At 40.4% G+C, this 16,962-nt stretch overlaps 1 protein-coding gene across 2 annotated transcripts in view; it reads left to right on the forward strand.

The window, feature by feature from the left end:
• The window catches only part of ofcc1 (orofacial cleft 1 candidate 1), a 62,144-nt gene that overhangs the window by 36,709 nt on the left and 8,473 nt on the right, over positions 1-16,962 (forward strand). For both annotated transcript variants that reach the window (XM_037279864.1, XM_037279865.1), the window contains exons 15-19: positions 81-202; positions 6,924-7,190; positions 8,976-9,228; positions 9,447-9,610; positions 11,373-11,532. In XM_037279864.1, coding sequence (XP_037135759.1) covers positions 81-202; positions 6,924-7,190; positions 8,976-9,228; positions 9,447-9,610; positions 11,373-11,532 — 966 coding nt within the window. The remainder of the gene's footprint in view (positions 1-80; positions 203-6,923; positions 7,191-8,975; positions 9,229-9,446; positions 9,611-11,372; positions 11,533-16,962) is intronic.

A 16,962-nucleotide genomic window follows, 5' to 3' on the forward strand; every position in this document is an offset into this window, starting at 1 on the left:
GATAAATTCCGAAGCCCGCTTCCTGCTTTGCTTACAAATGACGTCTGCGTGTGTTCTTCCCCAACTGCTGCTCCTCACAGAAGAAGCCAATCAAGAAGACAAATAGCCGCGGCCCCAGCGTGAGCGGTGGCAGCGCACAAGATGCACAAAATCACAAGATGCTCAACATGGAGGAGATGGAGGAGTACACCTTTTCCCTTCTGTAAGTCTTAAAGCATCAAGCAAGCTGATGAAGAACAAGCAAATTCATCAACAACTATTTATCTGGATTCAATGTTTCCTGATCATTTAGACCTACTACACTACTGTATTTGCATTTGTCCATATCATGTAACTTTTGTGCAGATACAAAATAGTCTTTTGAGCAAAAACATACATTTTGGGTTGCTACATTTCTCATGACTGTGTGTGTGTATAGGGAGCTTTTCGTTACACTTTTGAAGCAAAGGTAAGAGTGCCCCCTTCATTCCTTAATAACATTTCAGTCGTTTTGCATATAAATGAATGTAGACTCAATATTACCTTGGCCTCAGCCATGCTCGTATTAACAATCCAAGCTGTGTTCATCTTAAATTTCGGGCTACGATCGCTTGTATTTCCAGGCCCATTTCAACGTCAAAATTAAGCGACTGAGGTTTTTTCCTTTTCATCATCGCTCTCGGCATTTGATTTTAATGGGAAAAAGGGGATGCGTGAAAAAAACAAACAAAGTGAAGGGTTGCAGACTTTCAAACTGTATGCCCATACTGCATCAAAAGAAGCCAAAAGCAAAAAAGGTCTTATTTCAACTACAAAGTACAATCCGTACAGGTATTTGTTATTTTCTTTGAAATCCAACTAAATGAAGGGGAGGCGCAACGGTACTTTAGGGCGAGTTACATGACGACGCTTACCCTGGAGAATGAAAAGTCGGATTCTTGTTTCCTCATTTGCGCGGGTTAGTAATTTGTAGCTGCTGGTCACATATTAAACAAGATCAGAGACTACTGGCTGACATCTTGTGAACATACTGAGGGAATTTGAATGATTACCAGCCTGTCCCGCCAACCAACCACGACGCACACAATAAATAAGCACCCGGGCAAAAGCTTGCATACAAAGAAATACAAATTTTTTTTTTCTCACAATTATTCATATAGCAGCTGCTTTTTTAAGACCTCTGAGCAGTTCTGCAAAAGCCATTTCTTTCTTTCTTTCATTGGGTTCTTGATGAGGATTGCACTGGGGTGGAGGCCTGGCTCCAAGTGTTGCTATTGATTTCATCTTCACAGGAGAAGGTATTACACCATCTTTGAGCTAAAGGCTGTTTTATGACCTCACCTAATCAGAACATTAGAAAGACACAGTGCTGCTGTTGCCTTTCACAGGGATATAAAAGACAGCGCAAGCTCAAAGTCATTGCCTCACGCATCCCTCCCACTGTGATGTTTGACTTTGCCAAGGCTTCTCCACGTTACCTGAGGACTAGAAGTGATACAGGAGGGAGGGACTGTTTATTTATGTTTTTATTTATTTATATATATCTTTCTTGCATAATAATGATGTGATGTATTTTCTATTACGCCGCTGATGCATCTGCTTGTATGTTTATTATTTCTACTGCGCATAGGCCACGTCGTGTGAGATTCAAGCCGCAAGTGATTGAAGAATATTACTGCCATCTATTGAGCCACACCGTAGTGAGCTCATTTTTATTGGGTGTCCTAATATTCATAAATTATTAAGGAAACAATTCCAAACTTTGGAATTGATTTGGGATATTCAGACAAATCACAAAAATGCAATCATTTCCAGCGAATTGGTATTTGTGTGCACCTTGAAGCACAAAAAAAAAGAAAGACATGTCTTATGAGACTCTGCGGTACAGTATGAACTGTAACTAAAACAAACAGAGCACATACTTGTAATATTTTTGGCTGCAGGTGCAACGTCAACGTCCGTAACAACGTACATCCACTGTCTGTCAAGCGTATGACAAGTGACAGGTTGTAGGAATTAATCAGGCAGAGATGTCAGTTGCATTGAAGTATGTGCATCAACCCCCTCTTCCTCATGTGTTTGGACTAGATGAACTTGATGAAAAAGAAATAGCATGTATGCCTCAGGAGAATCGCTAATGCACAATTAGAAGCTCCTATTGATAATTACAGATTATTTCTGAAGAAATGAAAAGAACAAAGAGCATCCAATATGATTTGTCCGCGTTTGTGTGTGGACAGCCGACATTCCCGAAACATGCTCGAACATGCAAGGAAAGTAATTTGGTGACCTTGCAGCTCGTAACTATGTTAATCCTCCTTTGGAAAAATGTTGCAATTCAATGTGAATTGTTTGAGAAAGATAATGAAGTGTCACTGAGGTGGTTGATGACTCTTAATCACTCATAACTTTACCAAGCAAATTTGAGTCATTATGATGATCCTGAGCTTTTTTTTTTTTTTTTCCCCCATTCCCTCCATCTCTTAATTCAGATTTAGAAAACTTTATCCCTATGGGGCAATTAAGGAACTAATGTACTGATAACATTGGTTAGCTGCTGAGGAAGGTAGTCGCTTCGGTTAAATATCATTATTATAAAATTGGCTAAAATCAGTCATTTGTTGTGCCCATTAGAAACGAGCGTTTACATCTTTTTGAAACCTTGCGACTGGTTGTAGGTGAGAAACCTGTTTTAATCAAAGTCATTCTCACATAGCATTTAGATCTAATTAGCTCAATTATCAAGATTATAATTACATTGAAATATAGCCCCTAATGCTCATATCAATTATATGTGGTCGGGGTGGGGGTAGAAAGAGGGAGGAAATGATAGAAATGGAAGATAAAAGGTCAAATGGGATCCTTAGTTCTATGAGGCCAAACTAAATGTTAAATTTCCCCCATAAATACCTCATATTAGATTTGTGTACAGCATTTAAAGCATGCCAACAAAAAGGTTTATGATTGGTTGAATATGAAATAGACAGGCAAAATCCACCGTTTTGTTTTTGGATCCATCTCAGGGCACGGCCATACTGCCACTTGCTGTCGACTGAAAATGACATCACAATTGCCACAACCAATCACCTCCCACTTTGACAGGATTGCAACACACACACACAATGTGTTCTTTTTGTGGAATCAAAGAGAACACATTGACCTAATTTCCCTCAGTTAGCTCGCCTCGTTGGGGACCGACGTTCCTCTTCACACGTTTCTCCCCACTAAGTCAATTGGAGGGCTCCATTTCTGCTGTTCTCATCCTCATTGTTGTTTTCCTCTATGTTTTAGAGTGAAGGGGTCATTTAAATCACTTCAGTAGTTCATCCGGTTTGACCGTGTTAAAATGCATCTCAAGGAAACACGATGGGCTCGCACCTGAAATTAAACAATGGCTAGTCCACCAAGTCTGATCATCTGTTTGCAAGTCTTCGGAATCCTCATTTCAGAGTCTCCCAGAAGATTAACCCAACTATGGGTTAAATAGTACCACTGCCCAGTGGGCTCCTCGGGAGAGGAATGGGCTAAGGGAGTCAACCCCTACAGAAAATCAATTTCCCCTTGGGTTGGTGTCAGGAAGGGCATCCGACTGTAAAAAGTTTTGCTCCAAAAATATTCTCAGCCATATCGAGAACCCAGTCCAACCCAGCGGCGCCTGGAAAGCGGACTTTAAACCGATGATGATGATGAGTCTCCCAGAAGTGCCAATAAACCATTTTGACTTGACAGTGTCAAGCATGCCCAAGCACGGTGTGAACTTCTTAGTGAAGGTGTGTCCTTCAACGCCATAAAATTATGATTGCATAAAAGCTTGGCAGCGTCAGCAAAAAGATCCAGAAGACAAATGCCATCAAATTCATAATCAAAGGGATGAGATGTAAACAAAGATAAGGTATCAGCAGTCCTATCTCTTTCTTTGACACCTCAGATAATCACACTTCCATAATCAGTATGGCAGTCATGCATGTAGGCCACGAAGAGAACAATCACATTATCTGTCAATCTTTTAAGTCTATTTTCACACTCTCAATTTTTGCCTTCTCAATTTCCCCCGACAGCAAGCCGTTCCTCAACGATGTGTGAAAAAGATTTGAGTGCATTTACAAACAATGCCAGTGGCCCAAATATAAAAGTGACAGGAAATAACTTAATCCTCAAAATGAAAGGATAAGTCTGATACTTTTAAGTGGCCCTCGACTGGAGGCTTTAAGCCTGCAAGTGCGCCCGGGAAGGATTCTCAGGGTTACCTTCTGCAGTTCAGCCCTTAGAGAATTATTAGCATTAATCTGCTATTTAAAATGGAACACGCCAGTGTAATCCTCACGCTGCCCATTCTCATTACCTAAGCATCTTTGAAAAGTAATACTGGCTTCTCGGTTTCTATTTTTTAACAGCCAAAGCAGTCCAAGAGATAGTTCTTGCGCAAATGATTGACACATCATTTGCATACTTTGCCCAGTCTGGCAAGGTTTGGTGAAAATGATGAGTCAGTTTTTGCAAAATAGCAACACAAACGTATCCAGGGAAGATAATTAGGGAACAGCTTCTGACCCAGATTTCACACAATCCTTTAAAGTGCAATTAAAATGTAGCAACGCGTGCCAATGCATGGCTGTTGAAATGAACTCTGGGCCTTCGCCACATCAGATTCGAGGGACATGCTTTCATTTTTGGAAGATAAAATATCCAACCTTGCATTTCATCTATTATGGTTTTATAATTGGAGGGGTCTTAATGAAATGAATTCACCGGTGAGAAAAGATTTCACGTCGTGTTTGCTTTGGAAGAAGCACAAGGGCGCCCGCCACTCAAGTGTCTAAAAATATTCCTCTTTCGTGCATCATCAATATCTTATTTGAAGGATGGGCGTCAGGACCACTTTGCTGTTTTCACTTAATGCCACTTGACAAGGCCTATTTTTATGGGACACTGATTTCTTAGTCCACGTTCCAATTCAAATACACAAAAATGTCAAAAAGCTTGGAAGAAAATAAGAGACATTTACATCTTGTAATGTTTGTCACTATGGGGATCACTATTTTCATTGCCTCGTCTCTTTGGCAGTAAATAGAATTACATCAACACAAATTTCTATTCAACTTCAGGGAATTGTCAAATATGGGATTCCTTTATTTACAGTGATAGTGTCGCAATGCATTTGTGTGACTGGTTGTCTGTGTCCAGAAATGCCCTGTGATTCATTGATGACCAGTTAATACCTGGGATTAGGGTCTAGCTCCCCTACGACCCTGAACAGAATGAGCGGTGGAGAAAATAGACGGATGGATGACGGATTAGTTTATCTACAGTATATACTGCATCGTATATGTATTTGCATCAATCATGAAATGTAGCCAGATTTTACATGCTGCACTTCATCTCGTCTCACCAGTGGCCAACTTTTTATGACAGATGTTTGCTTGTTATTGTTTCAGGAAACCTATTAATATTTATCAGAGCAAAATTGCTGGCTAAGTGTTTTCTCAATGATTCCCTCTGCCCATTTGTGCATGCACCGAGGAGCTTGAGAACTTGAAACAATTCAACACCTCAGAGAAAATGCCAGCCTCACAAAAAAATGTGTTTCGTCGTACGTGAGCAACTTTTGATATTTAAGCAATGATACGAGCTGGGAAGAAAATAAAAAGGAGTATTTCTCGACTATTGTTGAGCCAAGACCTTTAAAAATATATATATATATATATATATATATATATATATATATGAAATGATCATACTCCTGTCACATAATCAGCGTGACAATCGGAGCAATTTAATTGAACACAAAATTGATATACCCAGAAAAACATATTTTTCTGTATGAATGGCAACAGGTGTATTTAATTATTTGCCCATCACAAGATATCATAAATAGTTGAAAAAATATATATATCATTAATGAGTTTTCAGACCAATTAAATGCAATTGGATAATTCCCCGCAGCATCCCTGATAACACGCTGGTTGGGAATCACTGCTTTAAAGTAATGTCAGATTTAACTCTAGACTAATTTATTGGGTGGAGGGGTTGGGCAACACAATTGATTCTGTTTTTTTATCCTTAGGCACTGTACCATTTTCCCTAGATAGTCACTACAAAGTGAATTCCAGCCGTGCTCTGGGACACCGTGGTGAGACACTGGGATATCCACAGGCAAAAGCCCAAAGTCGCACTCTGATGCTAACCTTACTTTGGCTACTTTCAGTCCAGTTTAATTCAAGTTAGCCATTATCCGGGTCGACTATTTGAGTGCAATTACTATGCTGTTTTACCCTAAGTAGTGCGTCTCAGTTCAAGTTTGTCATGCAAAGCAAAATGTAATCGCCGCCTTCTCTGACATATTGTGAGTTTGTGTCTGCGGTTTCTCCATCTGTGCCCTCCATATGAAAGGGAATAGTTGAGCAGACCAACAAAGGGCAGCACAGAGGAGGCAGAGGTGCCGAGGGAAGCGCACTGCTGGAAGGGAGGGAGGAAGGGAGGGAGGGCTGTTTGCTTGAGTGACACTACATTGATGCACAAATATAGCACGAGTTGCACCTTTAGCAGACGTTTACACAACAAGTGGAAATGAATGTAAATTGTGTCATATTGGTTTGTTTACATGATGTGGATGTTCACACAAATGTCACAGTCAAAAGAGTAATGTCGTATTATATTCCAAAATAGTCATTTATATTCTAGGGCAAGTGTCAATACAAAAATGTATAAATTGTCTTTGCTTATAATAGAGTTAGTCCAGTGCACTTTCCCTGGTCTCACATTTGCTTGAATGCAGCTTATAAAGTGAAAGACATAATAAATAAAAATAATAAAGGAACTCAATTTAGCCCAGTTATGCCTCGCCCTTTGGTAACCTCCAAATAGCGTGCTGTATAACATATACGTATGTGCCTGCCTGTCACCAGATAACTAATTTGCGTGTGATTTTGATTGTCTTAATACAGCCCTTCACAGAATGGACCAAGTTCTGCTCAGCTGGCCAACCCAGCCCACTTGGTCCTTTGCATGTTACCATCCGAGCTGGGCCTGTTGTTGCTGCGGCAACACAAGCAGCAGCAACGACGACAACAAGCATGTGGTAGCTGGCGGCTTTCTGTTTTGCAGCTCAGCCTCATTATGCTGCTTCTGGCTTTGATGTGGTTTGTGAGGCTCTACCTGCATTACTGCAGCCAGTGGCTCTACCTCCAGGCCATAGCAGTTCCTGTCAACAAGTGAGTTCAGTTCCTTTGATACACACACATACATAACTAAAAGGATGGGAAGGAGTTTACGCTCATGTGCATGCACGCCCACAAAACTAAAATGTATAGCTAGTGGTTTTTTTTTGCATATTCTTCTGTATCGTGTTGAACCAACACAACAATTTGCTAGTTTTATAGTGTTGTGAGAAGTAAGGATTGGATCACATAAAAATGTAGAACACACAATATATGAATAATTTTGAACACATCTTTTGCGCAACATTAACATAGCATCACTGTGGAACTATGTTGATGTCACTAGACACCTTTAACACCCCAGTAGACTAGATTATTTGGAAGGTATTTAGCATTGTTATCTTGTATATTACCTTTTAAGCAGCATTGCGATTAAATAGCAATACGACACCAAAGACCTGTAAAATAGCATGTAATTGGCATATGGTGCTGATTGAATTTATCATCATAAAATGCTCCAGCTGTGAACATGCATACCAACAGTTTTTATGACACTATCATGGGCGTAAAAACATCACATATGAAAATGTAGACGTGATTGGGGATTAGAAAACATAGAGAGGCATTCAAGGAAGAATGACAAACTTTTGACCAAACACTGCTATGGAATAAAAACACTTGGAAGGGGTAATGAGAAAAATAAGTCACTGTACCACGGGTAGGCAACTTTGGTCCTGCAGCGTCGTAATCCTGCATGTTTTCTATGTATTCCTGTTGCAACACACCTTATTCAGCCATCCATTAATGGCAGAAAACATGCAAGGTCTGCAGAAGCTGGAAAACAATCCTAATCATTGAATCAGGTGTGTTGGAACAGGTGGGCGGGGTCCTGCATGTCTTCCTGTTGCAACACACGTGATTCAAATGGTCAGAAAATTAGCAAGGTCTGCAGAAGATGGATAACAATGTTTGAATCGGGTGTGTTGCAACAAGTAGCCATAGAAAACATACAGGAGGACCCGGATTCTTCAATTGTTCACAAATATAAACATGTCCCAAAGCTTTCATCTCCAAATGGCTTCCAAAGTGCATAGAACCAAACCATATTCAAGTCAATTAGCCTCTATGCAAAATTAAAAGCATAATGTGAACTGTATTAAATTAGAGGTAAGGTACCTGCACAATGTAATGAGATGTATCAAGAATCCTGACTTAAAAATAGAATGCTTTGTTATGATCCATAGTGTCATTTATCTGGTTGTAGAATTAGTATATAGAACTATGAAATAAATAAAGTATTCAATTCGATTCAGCAAAGAGTTGCTTTTAATGTGGCTCCCTCAATTTGAAAGTGGACCAGAACGAACAATACTGCCACAAAGCTCTAACCTGCAGTGGTATGTTTGGAGTTTTGCTTCACATGAAACTCCAATGGACCTCTTCATTGAGATTAATGAAGGGAATCTGGAAAAGGCAGAATCAAATGGGACTTAATGAGCATAAAGCAGACCTGTCCTGTCTTACCACTGCTTTGCCGTCTCCTGACTGATGGGAAGATTAAGGAGCTCATGAGGCTTGCTTGTAAACAGAGAGTCCATCTTGCAGGTATAAAAATAGTTACTTTATAGCAAGTGATCTCAACTTTCTAGTTTTCTACTCATTATTTTATCTTAATTCAATTATTAAGGTGCTACAAAGAAAGTAGCTCAGATAGTCTTTATGGTGATGGTCCAAAATGATTGCGTCTCTCGCAAATAACATGATATTATGGTCATAAGTGCCCTACAGTGACACAACATAATGTGCCGCGTACATATTGACACATGCACCTCTCACCAGATTCCAATTTCACGCACACACGGTGGACCTGGTGTACCAGAGTTCTTTGCTCCACACCCGCGAGGAGCTGGCTATGGTGGTGGTGGGTCCCCTGACCTTGAACGCAGTAACGTTCCTGCTGGTTCTGATCAGATGGGGCTGTCAACAGATATTTGGATCACTCCCTTCCTTCACGTCAAAGTTTATCATGGCTCAGGGAGTGTGGACAGTCCTGCACCCCCTGGCAGTCCTTGCAGTGGACGCCGTCCTCGGGGTAAGTCACTTAAAAATAACTTGTGCACTTTAAATAGGAGTTCACTTTATCTTAGCAAAGTGACTTTCGATTACAGAGAAAAATGGGGTGAGTAGAGGATGAGGGGAAAAAAGTGCAAGGTTAGCTAGCTGTGTGTTGTCTTGTTTTTTTAAATCACAGTGAAGGACTACAAATTAATAGAAGAAATACAATATGTGACTTTAAATTTGTGGTCACAGCGTCTATCCTACAGCCCAGACAGACCAGTGGGAGATGCCGCCAAGCTTTTCTGGCACTTCCACAGAGTGGACCAATCAGGCACAGCCGGGATCATCATCACTGTTTTCCTATATGCAGTCATCTTTCTTCTATCCGTCACCATCCTTTGCGTTTATCTGCTCAGGTGAGACTCACGGGACTGAATGGATATTTCTGCTTATCTCAGTCAAATTGCAATTGTTCCTAATTTCCATTTACTTCACAAAACCTGTTGATGATGCGTCATATTGTCTCACTCTTTTATTAATGTCAAGCTACGGCGTGAGAAAAACAACAACTGCAATGCAACTGCAAATCTATTCTTTTTTTTAAAAAATGCTTTATGTAAACTCCATCTTTGAGCTCCATTTTATAAGTCCTCAGTGGCTGAGAAGCACGACAACTGGAGTTGTGAGAGCAATGAAAGTCACGGCTATTTTCAAATGAAAGTAACCTATAGGGACAATCTGACAATGAAGATGAATCCTTTCCTTGCAACACTCTGGCCCGGCTCGACTTAAACATCTATTCGGGAATAACTCTCTCTTCCACCTCCGCAGCCATGTGCTAGTCCTAACTCATAATCCATCCACCCTGAAAAAAACAACAACAGAAAATGGAACAAATCTGGTGCCTTTTGATTTCACAGTTGAATGGAATTACTTATGCAGGTTTGCATGGACCTCACACATCAGCACAATGAGTAGACATAAACACAAGAGCGGTTGTACACACTTGCATCACACAGCTGCCTTTTCACAGCCACCATACCGTGGTATCGGTTGGAACATTGAAAGCATTTCCAATCCAAAAGTTCAAATGTGTTTTGATATAGCGTGAACATATAACCCTCTTACATGATCCTATTAGGCTGAATGCTTTGCATGGCTGCTATCACTGCATGCATATTGAAATAGAGCAGATATATTGTAGAATGTATATGACAAGGACTCATCTGACAGCATCCGTGTGTTGCAGTCATGTTTCAGATATTGAGGTCATCCATGCTGAATTACCGCGTTTATTTATATTTATGTTATCATAGCTTACATACAAATCATAAAGTCAGAGACATTCTAACAGTGTTTGAAGAGAGGATGCAAAGATATGGACGAGAGATGGCATAAATGAATGAGAAGCACCATTGAAAAGAGATGCATGGGATGAGGTCAGGATACTACAAACATCTGCATTCCCAAGAGGGACAGTGGGTGAGCTTGAGTTCAAAGCTTTGCACCACTTCCATGCATAAATCCTCGTCGACTTGATGTTGCTTTTATTTGAGATCCGATTACCCTCCGACAGACCACAATTTCCACGGAAGGGTGCAAGGTCGGCTCGTTTTGATGGTCAGCCAATGCATTATTTCAGTTTTACACACATGGTGAATCCCTTTCAAGGTTGACTGCCTGCTTCCATGTGTGGCTCAAAGAAATCCTCGCACTTTTGTGATAAGCATCTACGGATCAATACGGTCTCGAGTCTTTCCTTGTGACTCAGGCTGGGTTCTCCAAACTCATCTACAATCGGTAACATGTCAGGATTGGACTCCCACACATTAGCAACCGCATCACACACAAAGAGACACAGACATTGCTGAAGTCAGTGTGAGAACAAAGAGCTTCCTACTCAAAGCGCAACATATTTGATTCCATTTGCACTTTGATTTTTTTGTATTGATCCATTGCGCGCTGTGATCCAAATGTATCTTCAGATTTTTTTTGCATTGATTTGTAAAAAAGAGCCATTGTGACAGACAAAACAGACTCGTAGTATATTTGCAGCTTTGCTTAGTCTGTCTTGCTTAGGTATTTGACCTCACGTGACCTTAACAGTGAGGAGACAGTGATTCAGACTGGCTTTCCACTCCCACGGTTTTCCTTCTTTTTTGACTCCACACTATCTAGATCTCACAACAACGGTCGTATGCTGGACATCTTCCAGAGGCTCACCGGCAAGGAGGGGACTTATTTCCTACCTCAGGACTTAGAGCTGTCCAATCAGGAGCTTAGCTACATCGTCAAGAAGGCAGAGCAATGGAGGGGCTATAATGGCGAGAGGCGCAAGGTACGTATGTGCATCCAGACCAGATCAAATGAAGTACAAAACAATGTGGAGAATTTTGTATCATTGAATTGTCTTTAGTTACATTTCAGAAAACTGAGAAGTCATCTCTAAGGTATCTAGCTTCATTCTAATTAGTACAGGATAATTACCAAAACAGAAAGCCATCCAGGAAGCTGCCTGATTAGTCTGTGGAAATGACATTACAAAGACATTTTCGTCAAATAGGCTGCTCAATCAACATGCCAGTCAATTTGTTACATTTGCTATTCTTTGAAGGTGTGGTGGACATGTCCATGTCACGAGCGCAGGATTCCACTTTACATAAATGTCGCTTCACGTGAAATTAGCATCGGCAGAGTGAAGCTGCCGCATGTTTGACAGCCAGGCATAGGTTCATGGCGACGCCACGGCAGCAAGAAGTCTATTAGCGCCAAGCCGACACCAGATGTCAAATCTTTTGCATAGTGATTGAAAATGTGACTTGTTGAGATAAGGGAAATAGAACACGGCCATCAAACTGCAGGCCCTTCTCTAATTTAGTGTGTTGGATTTGTAGTGGCATACACACGTTCCGTGTTTGCCATTTTCATTAACTCCCTTTGCTCTTTGCTTGCTGAACCTATGGGCCAACCAAATCATGAAACGTAGGCTTTTTTTTTCCATTTATTATTTTTTTTTATTCAATGTAATTTTTTTAATAGGTAAATTATCTACATTGCCCAAACGTGACAGTTTTTTGTAACCATAACATTTAGATATTGTTAGACGTTAAATACTAAAATAAATAAATCTAACGTTCAGCTACTAGTTTGCTTAAAAGATAGAGCACGTCATTTAATTGATGGTTATTACATTTTGCACCGCAGAGTTATTTTTCATCTAAATAAGACATGCTGATGTGTCATTATTTTATAATTAGTGATGCCAAGTCTCCATTGAGGGTCACTTTCCTAACTCAAGAATAATTTGCAAGGGTGCAATTTCTTGTCATTTTCCCTTATTAACTATTTATCACATGAATGAAAAAAAAATATAAAGTAAAAATTCATGAAGGCAAGCGAAGGAGCGACCCGACAAGAGCTGAAACTAATATTTTGCAACTCTAATGATTTTTTGCATCCCTAATTAGATAGAATAAGGTTGATATGATGAGGTCAGGATGTAGTGTTTTTCATTAAAAATACATTTCCGAAACTGTATTCCAATTGTGCCCCTTCAATTAAATAATGAATCCAGCGCATTTCTTATTACGAACCCAATTAATATCAGAGGCAAGGGCGAAATTTTAATAACAGTAGGCCACGAGGCCTTCATTAGCTGGCTGGGAGAAAGGAGAAAGAAGGAAAACAAGGGACTCTCTCCATTTCTAAATATACCAATATTAATCAAGAAATACGTATATAAAAACTACATTTAAAAAATATTTCTTGACGGGACTGTAATCCTTGAGAATAATTGAAGTCCATTCAACAACATAACATGATGTTAGAACAAAAGGGAAATCTGATAGGCTGTCAATTTGAAATGTGTTCAAAACCCTTGAACCTAAAACATCATGGCATCCTGTTGCGTTTATCTGAGCTATGGAGGCTTTGAGGGAGCTACTACTGCTTCAGTAATGAGCCCCATTAATTATGTATAGGCGCATTGACGTTATTAATCGTCTCCTGTCACCCCCTCCAGATCACTGTACATAGAAGGGAACTCTGAAATACTTAAACAGGTACGCAAAGTGTTTTGTCTGAGCCATCGCTATGGCAGTGACAGAGTGCGGCAGCAGTTTACCCGCTGCAAACCTTGTTTGCTGCTAATTCATCCAAAAGCAACATTTCCCCACTGGTGGTGACATTGGGATAATTGAAGGAGAGGACAGATTAAATAGAAAGCAGAAAAGGCTGAGAGGCGCTTTGTGGGCTGGCCCGGAGATGTTTTGCCAACCTGATTGCATCGACGCTCACGCTCCTTCATGCCGTTTGTCTTGGTGTGTCGAGCTAATAGATTACTGGCAGGCAAATTTTGGAACACCCAAGGTGCTTTCCAACGTTAACATGCTTGATAGACTGAAAAGCTGCCCAGGGTTAAAAAGTTGCTGTATCTTCAAAAGGTAACATCATGCTTTATTTCATTCATTCAGATAATTGTATGCTACTTTTGACAAAACTCTTCACATATTGGACACTTTAGCAGGAAATGAGGCAAACAGAGAGGGTGGCTGGCCGTGACAGAATACCCAGGAAACGCTGTCACGAAACAATAGAAGCCACAGCTCGGGAAACAGGAACCCACAACAACCGGCAAAGGAACACCGAGACCACGCTGAGTGCTAAGGTGCTGTAGGTCAAAGCGACCAGCATTGAGTGGGCGCTGGGTCGGATACTAGAGCTCTCTTGGTCAATGCATTTGTTTATACGCTTGAGTGTACGTATGTGCAAAAATCCAATTCGACGTTCACCTGAATCCTACAGTATTTGTCAAAGTACACTCATACATGCATATAAACCGTTTTTGCACGCCTGCATGTGCATGTCACATTAAAGTGGCTTCTTCTATTACAGAGGAAAGGTTTTTTTTTTTTTAAGTGGACACCGCTTTGGGCCCCGATGGCCTGAGGCAATAACAGGCAGGCAAGGGCAGCATCCACACAGGCTGAGTATTAGGGAGCTCAATATGAGAAATGACGGCAAATGCTACATGGCCACGTTCCTGAAAAGGTCACAGACTTCGGTGAGCACTAATGTGTAAAAGAAGTGGTCAACTCAAACTAAAGCGCACAGATAAAGATGAAACACACATTATATTTTCAGTTTGCACACACACATGCACCCCCTCCCACTCTTTTGCAAGTCACATGTAAAATTTTATGGGCGCAAGTACAGAGTGCATTAGGCATAACTACTTACCATTGAATCAACATAATCACTGAAGCAAATGCTAGCGTTGCTGTAAATGTTTCTATAAAGGAGGTCATAAGATTTTTCAATGGTTAACACAAACACTGCTTGAATGCTATTGCGAAGGAAAACAAAGACTAATAAGCATACTTTCAGTGTAATCAATCGTTATTAAAATCAATAAAAAAAAATAGGAATGATGCATCATTGTTCTCCAATACAGCTGATAAGAAAAAAAGCTTCTGAAACTACCGATATTTGACACATCCTGTTCTGCATTGAAATTGGTTTTGGTTGCTCTGTTATGTTACTTGTTAAATGTCAAAAAGATCAATGGCATCAAAAAAAAGATTGTTGTCAGTCCAACCATCCATTGATTTTCTACCGCAACAACACACCACCAGGTGTTGATCAGTTAATAGCCCCGCCCTTCTCCGCCTGTTGTCAGTTTACCTGCAAATTTTGATCATGGTGAAAAAAATGCACCTTTATTGCACGCTGGCATATGAATTGATGCCATCAGCCAACTGTCTTCCCGTTTTTTTTGTTTCTGCACAGTGTTCTTTTCCTCGTAAAAGCACCACCATGGTTCCCATTTCTAGACAGGCCAACGGTTCCCTCACTTGGCAGACAAAAAGAGAAGAAAATATTCGAGTATGAACACGTCGGTTTTGAACCGTTTAATTACAGGGAGTGTCAGTGGCATTGCCTAATGCGGCCCTCACAATTAATCCGGGAAGAGAATGTGATTATCGACCAAACCCGGACCTGACCGGGCTTTTGTGGGAGAGTCAAAACAAGGTAGAGAGTGACACTGAGGGAGAGAAAGAGAACTGAACTGAACTGAAATAAATAAAAAAGAAATAACTAACTAAATAAATAAAAAATACATACAAATGTAAGTGTGTGCACATGTGAGACTGTGAATGCATCTCATCCCTTATCCTCGGCTCTCAAATTGGTTATTGGAGGCTTATGACCCCCCGAGCCTCCGAGGCCTGATTAATTTGAAGCTGCTTCGCCATCAATTTTCTTTCTTGGTTTTTGCTCACTATCAAAGGCAAAAGCCTACTTTGGCATCTGTTTGCTGCATCTTAATGCAAAGATGACCCCGCGAACTACTGAAATGTATTCCATATTGACAACATACTGAAGTGGTATCACTTTATTATTTGTGACTGAGCTTTTGGATGGGCTTTTTGTACAAATTAACATCAGTACGTTATGTCAGTTTTCAACACAAATTGCGTCACATTCCAGGACACCTCATTTGGTATATATGATATAAGAAACTCATTTTAAATCGTTTTTAAGGAGGAATGGGACTTGTTAAATGTTTTTCCATGTGGATTATAACTGTATATACTGTCATAGTAAAACTTTTAGAATCGACATGCAGTACTGAATTAAACTAACTTCTCTTCCATAGTAGTTATTGAGACAAAAGTTATTCTTTGTATGTTTATCTGATGAACTGAGTGCATTGTGCATTTCAGGGTTCAAATCCGATGAGGATTTACACTTATTATATGATTTTGCCAGGTAAACTAAGTACAGTATGTACATAAATGGTAAAGTGATGTCCTTAGGGTAGAGAGTGAGCCAGACATGGTGTTGAAGTAAGAGATAGTCTGTGATGTGCAGAGCTGTTTACTGTGGGCTGGCAATAGGCATTATTTCCCGCAAAGGAGATTAGTAACAGTAAATTATGCATATCTTATTTTCTGGATTATCTCAGACACTCCACTATATTATCTCTCTGTCTAATCTTCTTTTAAAAGTGGCTTTATTTAGACTCGTTATAGCCACCGTTGCTTGTTTTTCTTTTCTGTGCTAGTTTTGGATGCTGTGTTTGTCGCACTATTTTAGCTGTGATTATTCCACTTCAGATGTTTATAGGCTCGAGTTTTGCCGGATAGGCACAGTAATGAGGGCTGAAGACGATGGTAACCAGTGTAGTGTGCTTGCACTTTTGTCACTCTGTGTGCATGTGTGTGTGTTTCCTGCATGCAAATGCGAATGGGTGGCCTGTCTTGTCCAGTGGTGCGTTTAACAAGACATAGACCTTTGCTTAGGCCAAATCATACAGTGTGCATCCATGCCATTTTCAAGATGCTCCAATTATATCTGCCAAGCATCCACATATTGGCCAGATGTAGAATAATAGCATATCTATTTTCATTCTAATGGCTGACATTGCTTGGCTTATCCATGCATGTATGTCGATTGCGCTTTTATGCTTTATGCTTACACATGTTCCCAGCCACTTAGTGTGTGTGTATTTCAGGAAGCACTGCTGTGTGCGCTTGTGCATTTGTTTATTTGTTGATGGGCATTTGTGCAGTATGAACCTTGACATATGAGTCTTGTTTATGTGTATTACAATACACAGCGTGCACTTGCTACGTCAAAATTGCGAATGAGCCCAATTCATCTGTGTTGGCATGTGCTCGAGTGTACTTCCACTTAGTCAGTGTCTATGTGGTGCAGGATTTGAACCCAGGGTCAGTTCCATGGCGGCGGCAGTATTGGGGGAGGG

Source organism: Syngnathus acus, chromosome 20, assembly GCF_901709675.1.
Source record: "Syngnathus acus chromosome 20, fSynAcu1.2, whole genome shotgun sequence".
Lineage (NCBI taxonomy): Eukaryota > Metazoa > Chordata > Actinopteri > Syngnathiformes > Syngnathidae > Syngnathus > Syngnathus acus.